The 14,979-nt window shown below is 33.1% G+C and overlaps 1 protein-coding gene across 3 annotated transcripts in view; it reads right to left on the minus strand.

The window, feature by feature from the left end:
- Positions 1-14,979, minus strand: part of RhoGEF64C (Rho guanine nucleotide exchange factor at 64C) — a 169,647-nt gene that overhangs the window by 11,616 nt on the left and 143,052 nt on the right. For 2 of the 3 annotated variants that reach the window (XM_074142607.1, XM_074142614.1), the window contains 3 exons: positions 11,367-11,638; positions 9,953-10,374; positions 604-1,389 (listed from right to left, as the gene is read on the minus strand). In XM_074142607.1, the coding sequence (XP_073998708.1) occupies positions 604-1,389; positions 9,953-10,374; positions 11,367-11,638 (1,480 nt within the window). Of the gene's footprint in view, positions 1-603; positions 1,390-8,232; positions 8,378-9,952; positions 10,375-11,366; positions 11,639-14,979 lie in introns of those variants that run through there. The other variant, XM_074142617.1, reaches the window with a different exon arrangement.

The following is a 14,979-nucleotide window of genomic DNA, read 5'->3' on the forward strand; positions in this document are numbered from 1 at the left end:
GATATAACATAAGAACTAAATCTAAGATGTGTTGTAGTGAATTCGATTCCTTGCCTTGGCTTTGATTTGTATTTATTGATGGAAAAATTATAGTAAAAGTTTGGTAGAGAAAGCAGCCTCAGTTCAAGGCATCCGATTGATGTTTCGACGAAAAGGCCGCCTGAAAATCTAAGCATTTACTTTCTTTTATAAACAAAAAGAAAAGTGATTCCTCGGAAAATAGAAAACTTTCTCTATTTTCAAAACTGCAGTATGTATTTAATGATTTAAGTTTAGAAATAATTTAATGATTAGATAAAATCATGGTGAAAGATTGATTTAAATAGGGATATTTTTTGATTTTCTTATTCATCTTACCCGAAATATATAATAATAATGCAAGATATATTAGCAAGTAGGTATACAGGTATAAAAGCAAGTATAAATTAGTATACACCAAGCAAGTCCAAGGTCAGTGATATCCTTAAAAATAGTACATATAACCATGTAAGATAAGGTATCATTAAGGTATTTGCAAAGCTACTTGGTATAAGGACCATAAAACAGATATCATAGTTCGTATTCCGGCTTTCTTTGGTGTTAATAGTTTGAAAATGAACCTACCAATATTGACTGAGGTCACGCTGATGTTAGGCAGTTCTACGATGACCCCATAATTCTGTTCACTTGGAGGTGTATCTATTGAAACAATGGTCTTGTTCTCCTGGTAATCATCTTGTGCCGGTATAGTTAGCTTCACCTTCACCTCTTCTTTTACTTCAGTAACATCAGGAACTTTGTTTGGTCTATTCTTAAGCTCATTTTCATCCGAAGTAATTGCCTTTTCTTCAGACACTGAAGCAGTTATTGGATGAATGTCATTTGTTTTTGTTTTTTCAACAGACGGCAATTCGTCATCAAGTTTCTTCGTTTCGTCAAGCGTAACTGCTGATTCTGATTGAGTAAGTTCCTCACATTCAATTCTGTTTTCATACTGCGGTTGTTCAAGTGTGAGTATTTTAGTTGGGACATATTCAGCGGGCCGATTTTCATTCAATTTTCTTATCTGTTCTTTGGTGAAAGGAAATATTTGACGTGGAGGCGGAGCTGGGGGCGGCTTAATGGCAGAAGGTTGAGGCGGTGGTGGAGGTGGAGGTGGTTCACGTGGGCGAGGCCGGCCTGGACTAAGACCTCGTCGAGGAGTACTGCTGCCGCTACTGCACTGGTCACCGAAAGTTGTTCTGGAATCTCGACGTGGTGCCCTTTGTCTTAAGCGAATAGTATCATTAAATCCTGCAGGCACTCTCTCTTCGGCTAGTTCTTTGGTTCCTGGTATGATTCCATCAGAACAGAGACGTTCACTTAAGCTCCTATGAAATCTTCCTGAGCCAGTTGATTCCGTCGAAGAGTCTGTAAGAAAGCAAAATAATGTCAATAATTATTATTTTCTTTTTTTTTTTTAATGCGTGGTCCTCTGATAATTTCGAATATCGCTCATAAAAACTAAAAGTATAGACCATAAAATATTTCTATTACTTCTATGTTTAAATACGAGTTAAGACAGTATTAAGCAAAATATTTAACACTCTCGAAAAGTACCAGAACGGTTACTTTCACTGGCAGTTAGAGAACTGTGGCTGGATCTTGCCTTGAATTTCTTCTTACCTTGTACGGTATGCCTCAACGTTCAACAATTTAGAAAAACATCATAAAATATTTTATGACCCATTTAAACCAAAGAAAAAAAATTGATGCTAAAGTTACTTAAAAGAACTTAGCTTGTACTAAATAATAAATGCACAGTTAATAGTCTACTTGTAAAGGAACTTATCATTCACTTAAAGTACGTATTATAAGTTTTTCAATGAAACTGAAATGTTTTTCTTTTTTTTTGCCTAGAATAAGTTGGTATATGGTAAGGGAAGGCACAAAAATATTATACGTCCAGGACCAAGTAAAGTCTGTCACTTTATTTTTATTTGAAGCATTTCTCGATGAAAATTAATTTCCGGGTGTTTTGGAGCAGTGCCTTCAGGAACTTAAAGTCAATAATATCAGTCCCAAATCGTTGCTGGTGTTGTTTTGATACATGATTGACGAGATTTCGGCCGTAGTCGGCCTAGCAACATTTCCTATATGAATGTATTTTATCAAAATCTAACATAAAATTCAAAGTTTTGTTTTTTGATAAAATAACTTATCAAATTAAAACAAAAAAAAACGAACTGTTTCTACCTATCAATGTAATTATTATCCGAGGATTCTTCTATGTTCGACCTACTAGCAATGGATAACTCATTGGAGATAATATTCTGCTCGAACCTAGCACTTTTTTATGCTTGTGATCTTTAAAATATATAAATATACATATATAAATGCGACACTATTGAAGCCAAACAACCCTGAACTGTTTACAATCATTAAATCCTTGACTAACAGGTTATTGTATTTGGTCAACTTGTATAGTTAGTTTTACAAATAATGATGATCTCAAATATATATTGTATAGTTATAAAATTTGAGGACTTTTTTTTTTGAAAAAAAGAGGGACAGTTTCAACAGCATACGGTTTTTATTTTAACCGAAATACTTTACAAATCTAACCATTCAACTTTTAAAATTTAAATTTAAATAACTAATGAGTCTTTAATGTTACTTGCAATACAAGAAAAATTTAGATAAATAACAACTCAGTATTGTATATCTTAATATTGTATTAGAATAATTAGATATTGTGCTAGTATTGAATACAAAACAGTTCTTTCATCAATTACGAAGCTTCTCTTCACTTTCGCTTGTTATTAAGACTAAACTGGTTGGGACCTCTAAAATGATTCACCCTTGCCACTACTATACAGACGACCCACTTAGAACCGGTTTACATTATGATAAATATGTATCATAATATGTGAGTAAAACACACACTACATACTTATTATTTACTATAGTATTTACAAACCCCATTCATTTTATCACAATGATACAATTTTACAGAATTAGAAGTATTTCACAGAAGGACAATTGGCACTGTAGCATTTGGCATTCATGTAAATATCAGTACAGATTATGTTCCTTGACTGAATTCGACCAAAATGGTTAGGCACATCTTTAGGAAAAGAATAAAACTACTACTACTGGATTGGTATCTCCTCTTCTCTCCTTAACAGATGAAAAATTTGGATTTTAGTCCGAATAAATTAGACCATAATTAAGATTTATATATGATCTTCTCTTTCTGAAATTCTTGTGGTTATAATTTCCAAATTTTCTCCGAAGTTGGAAGTTTTATAAAAATGTTAGTTTGCTTTAATAATAAAAAGTATATGGTCAATATATATATATTTTTGGCGAATAACAGTAGGTTCCTATAAAGTGACAATGATTTCATACCAATTTGACCCATAAATCCACTGGCAGAATACAGTAAAACAGCATTCCCTTAATTTTTTTTTTTTTTTTAATTAAGCTTCTTCTTATCTGGAATATTGTGGCGGAACATAATTTGGAATTAAAATAAAATGAATTACCTTGAACATAAAGCCTTTTAAATATTTCATTAATTAAAACGGAAATGCATTTTTTTATTATTTAAAAAAAGGATTCGAAAATATGAAAGCTCTTTTAAAAAATCAATTTTTGAAAAAAAAGAAGAGCTTTCACTACTTATTTCAGAGAAAGTAAAACGAGAGAGTTACAGCAAAAACAAATTCAAGGTTTGGACGGATACAGACACAACATCCGTTCTGTTTTACTATACCAAATACAAATATATTATTATATTTTTTATTTATTTGCTCGCTTGATAAATATATTTTTTTTTTAGTTGCAGTACATAGCAATGTCAAGCAACAGTCAGAATCTAGAATGAGCAAACATTATCAAGTATTTGTTATGAAATGAAGAGGTACACTAAAGGTAAAATGACGATAAAGGGTACGATTGTAAACGTGACGGCCGCTCTCCGACAGCTGAACGCCTTGACCTTTCATAACGGATATTGTACCTCTCCGTTATAACTCCAACACACACTATTTAACTTTAAAAACAAATCAAACGTTTCATAATCTTTATTTATTTATTTCCAGCACAGCATCAGTAGTTACCCTCAGAATGGATTTTTTTTTCAATCAACTTAGTTTAATAGAAAGAAAAATTCAGCTAAACATACTGGAACACTCAGGAATGAATCAAATTAATGAATGGCTTTGTACGCATTTTAGTGTAGAAAATTTCATTATTAGTTTCTACTAAAGGATAACCAAAGAAGTTCGTCTAATACTTAGAATTTCAGTAATGGCCTACTTTAGAGTATCGAGGACTGTGGGTATGGTGTACTGGCTTATAAGAAGTAAAAGAGTTAACTTAGGAAACAAGCATTAAGTAAATAAATTTAAAAGTTTCAAGCCTCAAAATTTTAAAGCCAAACTGCCATCGGTTTCAGTAAGATTTTAAAAACTATTTAGTGAGATTCCTTCATGAAAAGCTAAGGAAATGTGAAGGAACGTTTCCCATTTATATTGAGAATGTAAACAACAGGTATTCTACTGTTTGCGAAAAAAACAGGTTTTACGGTCCCAAACATTATCTATTATTAGCTTGAAATTGGACATCAAGATAATTGGAATGTTAAAAGGACAAACACAAAGCAATGGAGTTGAAAATATTTTAGATTCGCGAAAACGGATGTGTGGTTTTTGGAGAAGATAGAGAGAGATAAGGTTTTAGAAGGAAGAATGGAAAATATTAAAAGTGTAATACATAATGATTGTAGATTATATTAGATTAAATTAGGGTGGCCTCAAGGCCTGCGCCACCGCGACCCCTATGGAACTATTTTGGCTCCCCGGCTTTAGAGCTCACCCTCCAGACCCGTCCGTTTAATCAGACTCTTAATTCTGGAGAGTGGCTCCTGGGTAAAGCTCTCATGCCTTGGTTTTTCCTCCCCGAGAAGTAACATCCTTAGCCATACGAGCCCCTCACACTGACACAACACGTGCAGTGCCGTTTCCTCCTCTTCCTGACAGAACCTACAAAGGCTATCTTCTGCCAGGCCCATGCGATGCATGAGTTTTCTGAGCCTGCAGTGGCCCGTTAATAGGCCTACAATTATCCTTATAGCCCCACGGCCTTGACGGATTAATTCTGCGGTCAGCCTCGGCGAATAGCCTCTGATGAACTCCTTCGCCTGTCTCAGCCCAGTGGTGGCAAGCCACCACTCCAGAGCCCTACTCTGCACCCATACATTGATGGCCGCAGACAACACATTTCGAAACCCCAAAGCAGGGCTCCGGGCCAACGAAGTGTCCCGCAGAGCCTTCCCGGGCCAATAAATCTGCCACTTCGTTTCCCTTGTGTCCTGAATGACCAGGTACCCAAACTAGAAAGACCTTATTCTGGTCACTAATTTCCTTCAGGGCACCCAGACAGCCCCAAACCAGCCTTGAGTTGACCTGGTAGGAACTGATTGCCCGTAGAGCAGCCTGACTATCCGAGAAAATTACGACCTTAGAGTTAATAATTCCTCGCCCTTTAATCTCGGTGGCACAGAACCTGATTGCAGCTAGCTCAGCCTGAAAAACTGTAGCTAGTTTTCCTAGGCTAACCGAAAACCTACATTTCGGTTTTGCCCCGTACACTCCCGCTCCTACGCCCTCCTCCATCTTGGAGCCATCTGTGTACCACATCGAATCTCCCACAACTGGGGGTCCACTTTTCCAAGCCTCCCGGTCCCCAATACAGACTTTAAACGGCTTGTTGAAGTTATATTTGGGAATCATAAAGTCCGAAGGCAGGCCCAGAATTGGGTCGGCCTCCAGCTCCTCGTATAACTCTTGATACGCTCCATAATGATTGTAACAATGTTTGTTTGCTGCCACGAATGAGAATTGATTATAAGGATATCGTTGAATTCATCCAGCTCTAATCTAAAAAAACAACCAATTTTAACTGTAATAATATTTATCCCAACACCCCAACTGGCGGATTTTTCTTCGAGTAAATTAATTGGACTTTTCATCAGTGCAAGCGTTACAAAAGCAAAAATCGAGTATTATTATTTTTAATTAACCTCAAATTTTCAACAAAAAGTACTTTCAACATTAACTTTTCTCTGCAATGACTCTGTATAAAATAAAGACAACACTTTCGCCACAATTATTGCCATTAATATAAAGTGGGGAACTTTCCAAAACAAATCCATCAACATTATTTTTACTAATTAAAAATTTTATTATGTATAAATAGTTTCATAAAGCTAATAACAATAGACTGCTTCCTACAAATATGTCCATCAAACAATTATGATAAAGTTTTATTATTGTAATTTAATTAGTTATAATTTGATTGAAAATAAAATATTGCTAATAAGTGATAGTCATTGACACAAAATGTGCAATAAAGACCATAAAATTAATTTGTACAGGAAAATACAAAATAATTAACTGTCTGGATTGTCACAGCTTATTCTCTCTGCACTTAGTGCCATAAATAAAAATTTTATTCAAACACTGTTCAACGAATACAGATGTCAGAATATAATTTAATCTTTTGGAAGCTAATAGAACGGTAAATGATACAGCCGAACAGAATCATCACTCCTGTAGCAAATCAAATCAACATTCCAGATTCCTTAGAAGCCTACTAACATCTTTTTCTGGAAAAATGTGCCATATAAGCTTAGCACATGTGCAGTGTGTGAGCAGTTAGCCCAAGATTAAAGATAAATCGTTGCACTAGTTTTTTGCTGCCTCTAACCTAAAGGTTTACACCTAATATTGGGTGAAAATTTGCGCAAATTTTGTTGATTATACTACTGCGACATATTGATAGGTTTATATGATTCAGTTTCTTTAATGGAACCACGAGAACCTCCCAGGCCATTGACAAGGATGGGTTTTAGCTCGGTGGCTAACGGAGATCCCGGGTTCGAATCCAGCTGCCGGCCCTAAGATTTTTAAGCTTCTTACAACTCACTTTTTGGAAACCTACAGAGCACTAAACATATTAATATGTTAACAGCAATCCACTGCTTAGGACCCCATTTTGAACTTTTTATTTGTAACCCATATTGGTGGCTATAAAAACCACGAATTCCCTCTCGAACCTTCAAGTTCAGCAGAGATGAGCGGTTTTCGGATATAGCCACATCATCATGGTACTGAACGCTCTGCCTGAGAGAGGGCCATATATTTAAATCGCTCCTTCTCGAAGTAGTTCTCCAATACAGATAAGTAGCTTACATCTTGTAGCTACTTTTAGGAATAGAAATCCATTTCCAGCTATTCTAATCAGTGTAATTTCATTTTAACTGGCGCACTCTGAGTACATCATTATTCTGTCTGATGATGTTTGCAAAAAGGCGACACTAAATTATTTCTTCTTAAGCTACTATACTAACATTATTGTAGTTGGATCCAGATCTAAACGTTCTTTCATAAAGTTGTAACTCACTCACTGTTGGATTTTCATTCTTACAATACCATATATTTTTTAAAAATAAAAATTCAACTTTTATAAACACTCTACAGGATTTGTATAATCATTTATTTATTTAACGTTTCAAAACTTGACGAATTTAGGATAGACAATAAAAAAAATGCCCTTGGAAACTTGTATAAACTACACGTTCCTATAGTGGCATTTGAAACCTGACATTTTACTCACATGGCAATATGCAAAACCAAAGGAATGCGGCGCGAATGTAATTTTAAAATTGAAGAAGGAGTAACTAATCACGCCTTCATCCTCTCCTCAATAATAAAAATCGAGCTTAAGAAATTCTTTTATTTTAATAAGTGGACAGTATAATCTATTACTTGTCGCATTAAATATATTATATTGCATTAAATATATTAGAATATAGATTAAGACAAAGTTAATTATTAAATAACCGCCCAAAACTCAGTCATGGTTTAGCAAACCACTGTTTTTGTTACTCAGTAGTCACCGTCAGTCAAAAAGCGGCTCCTGAGAAGGCCGCAAATTTAAAATAGAAACCATTTAAAAATAAAACTAAGAGAAATCACTTCTGGAAAATTTTATTCCCTTAAAAAAAAAAATTAATCAGAGATAGAAATCTATCAATGCTTTTACAGAAACATGTAATTGGTGAAACATTAAATTGTACTAAATAGTGTTTTTAGAAGTTGAATTTCTTTTATGTGATTAATTCTAAATTAAATGAAGTAATAAGCAAATAAGAAGTAAATGGAGTTATCGTTGGAATAATTATTAAATATCAATGATTAATATTACCTTTAAACCAAGCATTAATAATGTTCAGCATTTTGCTAGCGATAGAATTGTTATACACTGTTTCAACTGTACATCAATAAACATTACTGATGAACTCAATAACAAATAGAAATTTATACGACAATGAGCTTTTTCATTTAATTTTACTGTCTAATAAACAATGTACAACGCATTACTTTCTTCTGGAATGTAAGATAATAATAAATAAACAAAATGAAATATTTCTTTTAAAATATGAATCAGTTAAAGTTACTAGCCGTTCTATTTAATTGTTGGTACGTTTGTTAAATTTATTATTCATTAAAAAAAAAAAAAAGAAGAAGAATATCTCTAACTAATTTCACCTGTATAAATAAATAAGATTTAACCAAAATAGAGGGGATACAAAAATTAAATATTAGTTTACTGTTGTAGTCTCCTCTAGTCCCATCTTCATCATTTTATAGATAAAGATATTTCCAATTGATTCTCTGGGCGATTAACAAATTTACTTCCTGAATCTTTTAAAAGTATTCAGTTTGAATCTTAGAAAAAAAGTGTGTAAACCAACCATATGTTAACTTGTAAAATGTTGGACCTATTTTTAAAGTTATTTTTCTGGAAGTGAAATACTCATTAGTTGAGGATATTATGATTTTATTAATAAAATTAATTACAATGTATCAGAGCCGGAAAATGAATTTTAATTAAACAATATTTCTAAATAAAAAATAGGTTTACGACTTTCTATTTATTGTTTGCTCCTATTTCAATGATAATAAACGTTTTATATCTTTTCTTTGATAAATTGTGTCTAAAAAGTGAAAAAATAAAAGCGCAAATAATTGAAATGCCACTTATTGGCCAAAATATAGGGTATTGTTACATGAAGTAAAATGGTTGTTTATACTATTCTGTAACAATTTTGGTGTTGAAAGTAGACAAAATATCTATTAATCTATTTATACACTGAGTTCCAAGACAAACACAATATAAGGGCAGACATCTGGATTTAAATCTGGGACCTCCGCTTGGGAGCACCAACCACTAAGTAAATCCTTTCTCTTAACTTAATTATTTACCCTATTTATATATAAATACATAAATATATTTGTTATTTTGCGTTTCCTAAAATGCAAATATGAGAAAAATTAGCATTATAAATGCATATATTTCAATTTATGCCAACAACTTTTAAATTAATCCAATATGGACCTTTATGAGAAAACTAGCTATGGACCGGTTCACATCCGCTCTGCTTACATTTCCTGCCTTGGAATTTTGTTTCATTAACATTTTCTAATTAATGTTTGAAAGTAAGTTTGTAAAAAATAAGTATTCTTTTCTTTGCAGAGTTTGCATTTTCATCCAACTGCTACATAAAACTTTACTATAACGATCAGAATATTATATTTAGAGACGGCTTATTTTTGATTAGAAATGGTCGTGACTACGTATGATCGAAGCGAAAAGGAATGGTGAGAGGGCCTGAAGCGTATGACGTCTCCAACGAAATTGGCTAGGTGAATCATTTTCTTCTAGAAGGAGTAGGTAAAGTATCATGTAACTCGGTAATTTGATTGATCCAACAATCATTATAAAGCCAATCATATCAATATTGATTGATCTTTAGGTACACGAGTACCTCTGTACTAGGAAATGTCAACAACTCTGGCTTGCTGTCTTTATTATCAGTATAATTAACTAAAATTATAGAATTTTTATGGTTTTTTTTACTTACCGGAGTCAGAATTGTCCATGGTTCGAATTTCTTCCACAGTAAGTCTAGGAATTACTCGCTCTGGTATTGCTCTTTCAGGTGAACCGTGATCTCGGAACTGTACTTGTTTCTTCTTTTTAGCCTTGTACTCCCTGAATGATGATCTGGATGGCCTGAACGAAGTATTACCATTACCATTCACAGTTCCTCCGAAGCCATTGCATCCTTTACCGTTTGAATTGATACCATTACGATGGGTCGGCGGCTTCTTTAGTATGGATTTAATCTCGGGTTGCTCTGGATTTCTCTTTCTTGGCGGTCGTCTAGGGGTCACTGCACAAGAAGAAAGTACCAGAGTGTCTGTGTCCGACCAACCATCGTCTGAACTCTCTGGTCGGCCATTAATTAAATCGTAAGGATTTACTCGGCAGTCAAGGATTGATCTACAAAAAAACAAAAGCATATAGTTACACTGAATTATAGTCCTCGATCTAGTTAAGCATATTGTACAACAGTGTCGCTGTATTCATTTAAGTCACAGTCATGTTTACAGCTTAAACTTTATTTTTTGCTTACTTTAAACTTACTATAAAAAAAAGAGTAGTTTTGACAATTTAAACTTTAAAAATGTATAACACTTCAAACTTCGTGACATTGACGCATTTACTGTAATCATATGAACCTGTCCTATAAATTTACCTGACAAAAGCGAATTAAAAAAGGTTTTTAGGAGTATAAGAATAGCATCTGCTAATGCAAATCTAATTAACTTTGACGAAATGCATTTTTATCAAATTTTGTTTTATCATGAAACTGTATAAAACAGTATAAAAGTGTCAATTGATTGACCAGAGGCTATAATATTTACCAAACTCCCTATCTTTTACCAGAGAAATTTATAATTACAGCAATTTCTTCCTTAAAAGATATTGTGAAAGGACAAGAATAACAGTTGAAATTAATAATTATATTTTTATAGCTTCTAGGAAGAGATTAATTCAAAAAAACAGTCTGGAAACATATACACTAATAAAATAATTGTTAAGTAAAACATTTTTAAAGGTTTCTGAAATTTCTAATTCTAAATTAATTCATATATGATACTGATTCAGTTTTTGGATACGGGTATATGGTATTTGTATGGAAGATTGTATAAATATATTGTAAAATTTGTATGGAACTAGTATAATTAGAAACGTATAGCATCCGCTTTAGATTTACAGAGTGCAGCTTCATATCACTACGATTGTACAAGGCTTTTTTTCTAGACCTTCCAAATAAAATCAGAAGCATTTAAAAACAATTAAAATTGGAAGATAATTTCAAAAATCAATAAAAAATGATGTATTGAAAAAGGAATAATACATTGTGAAAATAGAATTGATAGTTTTTTTTGGGCACATTTAAATATTACATATATAACCTTAATAATTACCTTCTAGCTGGTGGGGAACAAGATTTGGCTCGGCCCATTCTTGATCTGCGCACCATATCGTATGGATCCTTATTGGCGCATTGTACGGCAGGAAGTCTTGGCCTAGATCGGGAAGGTGGCGCTCGAACCGTGCCGAACAAGCAGGCCGGGTTCATAGATCCACTCGGTGGACCCCTCATGGAACCATACAGCCAACTCTCTGCATACTTCATACTTTTAGAAAGGGCCGAGCCTCCTGTTAGGGTGCCATATTTGGACCATCCTCCCACATCCTGGAAATATTAGAAAAGATTTTAATTTTATTGATAGGCAATGTGAAGATTTTGATTAAGCAATACTTGCTGGCAACTTTAATCTCAAAAGAGAAAGGAAGTTCTTTTAAAAGGAAAGACTTAGAAAGAGTGAATGAAAATGTAATTGCTTTTAGGAATACAATAAAGAAAACAGGTAATTTTAAAATGAATCAGTAACAAAAAGCCCTCATGTTTTCTTGATGATAGGTTATGTGTATTAGGTATCTAATATGAGATATTACTGCTGAAGGTGTTCCTTCATGTCAATGTCTAATGGGAAAATTAAGCAATTGAAGAGAGTTATAATTTTTACTTGTTGAGTGGACATAGAACTTGCTCCTAACATAGAGGTGGTACCACAGACAGCAACTGAACGATCTTTAAAGGAGAAAAATCGAAAAGGTATAAAATCGTTAATGACTAACTCCTCAAAATTGAAGAATGTTATGGCTATTAATATCAAATTTAGTTGAATTCGAATCTTCAAGCAGTTCACCCCTGAGATTCTCTCTAAACTCGGAATTTAGGCAGAGTTTTATAAAGTATTGTGTAGCTTGCATTTCAAGAGGAAACCGGGACAACATAGGAATTTAAAAAAAAAGAAAAAGACATCAAAAGACAAAGATTATGACATCAATTTCAAAAACCTTGATGATTATCAAAGTGCCTAATACAAAAAGAAAAAAGAAGAGTGAGATAAAGAATAATGAAACTTCTTTAGCTCGTTAGATGCACTTAGTCCACAGATTCACATATCCATAGATCCATAGGTGGCAATCCCATCATCTTCTTTCTTACACAACTTCTGAGAAGTGATCATCATTAATGTTTCTCCACAGTCTTAAGCAATCTTTGGTCTCGCCTTTATAGGCAGCAAAAATTAAATTAATTTTAACAGAAGTAAAGTCGTCAACCAATCTAACAAGGTAACTGTAATAAACATTACTTGGGATCTACCATTCTACTAGTTATTTGGCCTTACTCGCTATATTTTCCAGACAGAGATAATTAAGTATGTACATCATAAAAAGTACACCTTGAAAGAACTTTCCGCGTTTTTTTGAAGTGAAGAGTAATTAAAACATTGATGCGCAGGCGGTACCACTTTCGTAAAATGCTGTGTCCAAGCAATAACGTGTAAAACAATTGAACTGTTTGAAGAAATTGATTTTGATCTGTTTTCGTAGTAATGGGTTTCGTTTGATTGAGAAAGAGATACCAACCACTTTACGGATGTTGCTAATTCGGAGGAGTTCAGGGCGATGAGCTTAGCAGGCGGCTAGCCAACCGGTGGAGGTTGCAATCGATGGTGTCGGCGAAGGGCCGGTTGGCTCCGTCCAATCTTTTGTGAAGCAACTGGATTTGCAGTAGGTTGGATTTTTATCTATTCAGAGTTTGTTCGCCAAGTCCGTGAAGGGACATTTCAATCATTTTCATTTTTTTCGTGTTCCCTTTTTATTTAGTGAACATCAACATTCTGCTTAATAATTCACCTTAATTATTAATTTAATAATTTCTATTTCTTAAACAACATTCTGAAGGTTTTGTACAGTTTATTGAAATAAAGATGGCAATTTCTTGAAACACTCCTGTTGACTGGCAACTTTTTTATAATGAAATGAAAAAAGTGCTGACTGGCCCGTTGAATCAGCACTTAAAACTACATCATCACTTAGAACTATGATCTGCTCTCATTATCTGCTCATACAAAACTCTTGTAAGATATGCCGATTGGGCACAAATATTATATTTTAGCTCTTTTAGTTAGTTAATTTTAATAATTTAACCTGTAAAGTCGGTGATTTACTTAGATTCCCACTATTTAGATTGAACAAAAGGATAGGCATTCTCAAAACACGATCACGATTAAATCTATTAAACATTATTATTATTTTTATGTATTTATTTATTAATTAGATGATTAACTGCAAGTTTACTTTAAAATTTATTCTTGGGACAAATGATACATTAATTTTAAGTTCTGATCTATTAAAAATCTAGTAATGAAAGTGAAGGTAATGTTAGATAATTAATCTTAATATAATCATTTAAAAAATAGATCAATAGTATCAGGGTAAATCAGGACAAAGTAATCAGAGAATATTTATCTATTGATGCAACATTTAGAAGTGAAGTAATTACTCAGATGAGTTTAAATATATATGAATTAGTAGGACGTACATTTACTAAATTCATTTAAAATTTAAACAAAAATACCTAATTATCTTATTTTTTGAACAAAATTTTTGTTACATTAATATTAATTTTTTTATCATCTAAAAACACAATTGCAGGTATTTTCGTTTGTTCACCACTTTACCGCTAGATTGTAGCTCGATTAATTTTTAATGAAGAAAGAGAGAATAACTGTTAAACTTTTGAATGTGAAACTAATAGCAGCCTTAGCAACACGATAATTCTATCGTGAAAGAGCAGTAATTGTGGTACCAAGATTTGAGAGGTTTTACACTGCGTTTTTTTTGTTCTCTTTACAAAAAGAGGTTTAATTTGTTAGGCCTTTTTTTAAATTCATCAATAATTTCTAATTAGATATGGGTATTGTCCAATCAAATGAATCTTCTGTAAGTATCTAAATCTCTTTGCTATTGAGTAAACATTACGAGGAAAATCTAGAGGCAAATATAACAAAGTGCACTGTTCAGTTATGACAAGAATAGAGTAATACTTTTTCAGGAATCTTGAAGCACCACTGATCAGAAAGTAACAAACAAAATCTACTCTTACTTATTTTTAGCATCATAGGAACCTTCTCTCGTGGGCGCTAAAAGCCTAAAACTGCAGTTCATTGGGTTTCTATTTAAATTCAGGCAAATTTAGAATATCTTCAAGCATATTTATTGGTTCTTGTCTACCCAACAAAACTGCAAACCAATTTATTGATGAATACAGCCCCTCCATCTAAGTTGGGAGTTTTTCTCGCATCCAACATGAACTTAGGAAAGAACTTTTATCACTTTCTACTGAGCATTCGAATACGTGCTAAATTAGGGAACTATCTCTGAATAAAGCTATATTAGTAGAGATCAGGATTAATATGATCGATAGAATTAGATGCAGATTCAGGCTGTGAGTGATGTAATTATTGTTTTTTCTGTTTATTTATGAAGTGAAAAACAACAAAATGAAGATTATAGTTAGTAAGATGAGAATTACAGTGACTCAGTGTCTTTCGTAAAATTAGCAAACTTATGAGTAATATGATGTGAAAGCTAAAACAAATATTTGACATTTAAAAACACTTTCCTATCTTAAGTTTACAATACATAAATCTTCAGATCGTCCTTTCACCGCAAATACAT

This window comes from Rhodnius prolixus, unplaced genomic scaffold, assembly GCF_049639745.1.
Source record: "Rhodnius prolixus isolate KJV_2025 unplaced genomic scaffold, Rpr scaffold_1, whole genome shotgun sequence".
In the NCBI taxonomy this organism is placed as follows: domain Eukaryota; kingdom Metazoa; phylum Arthropoda; class Insecta; order Hemiptera; family Reduviidae; genus Rhodnius; species Rhodnius prolixus.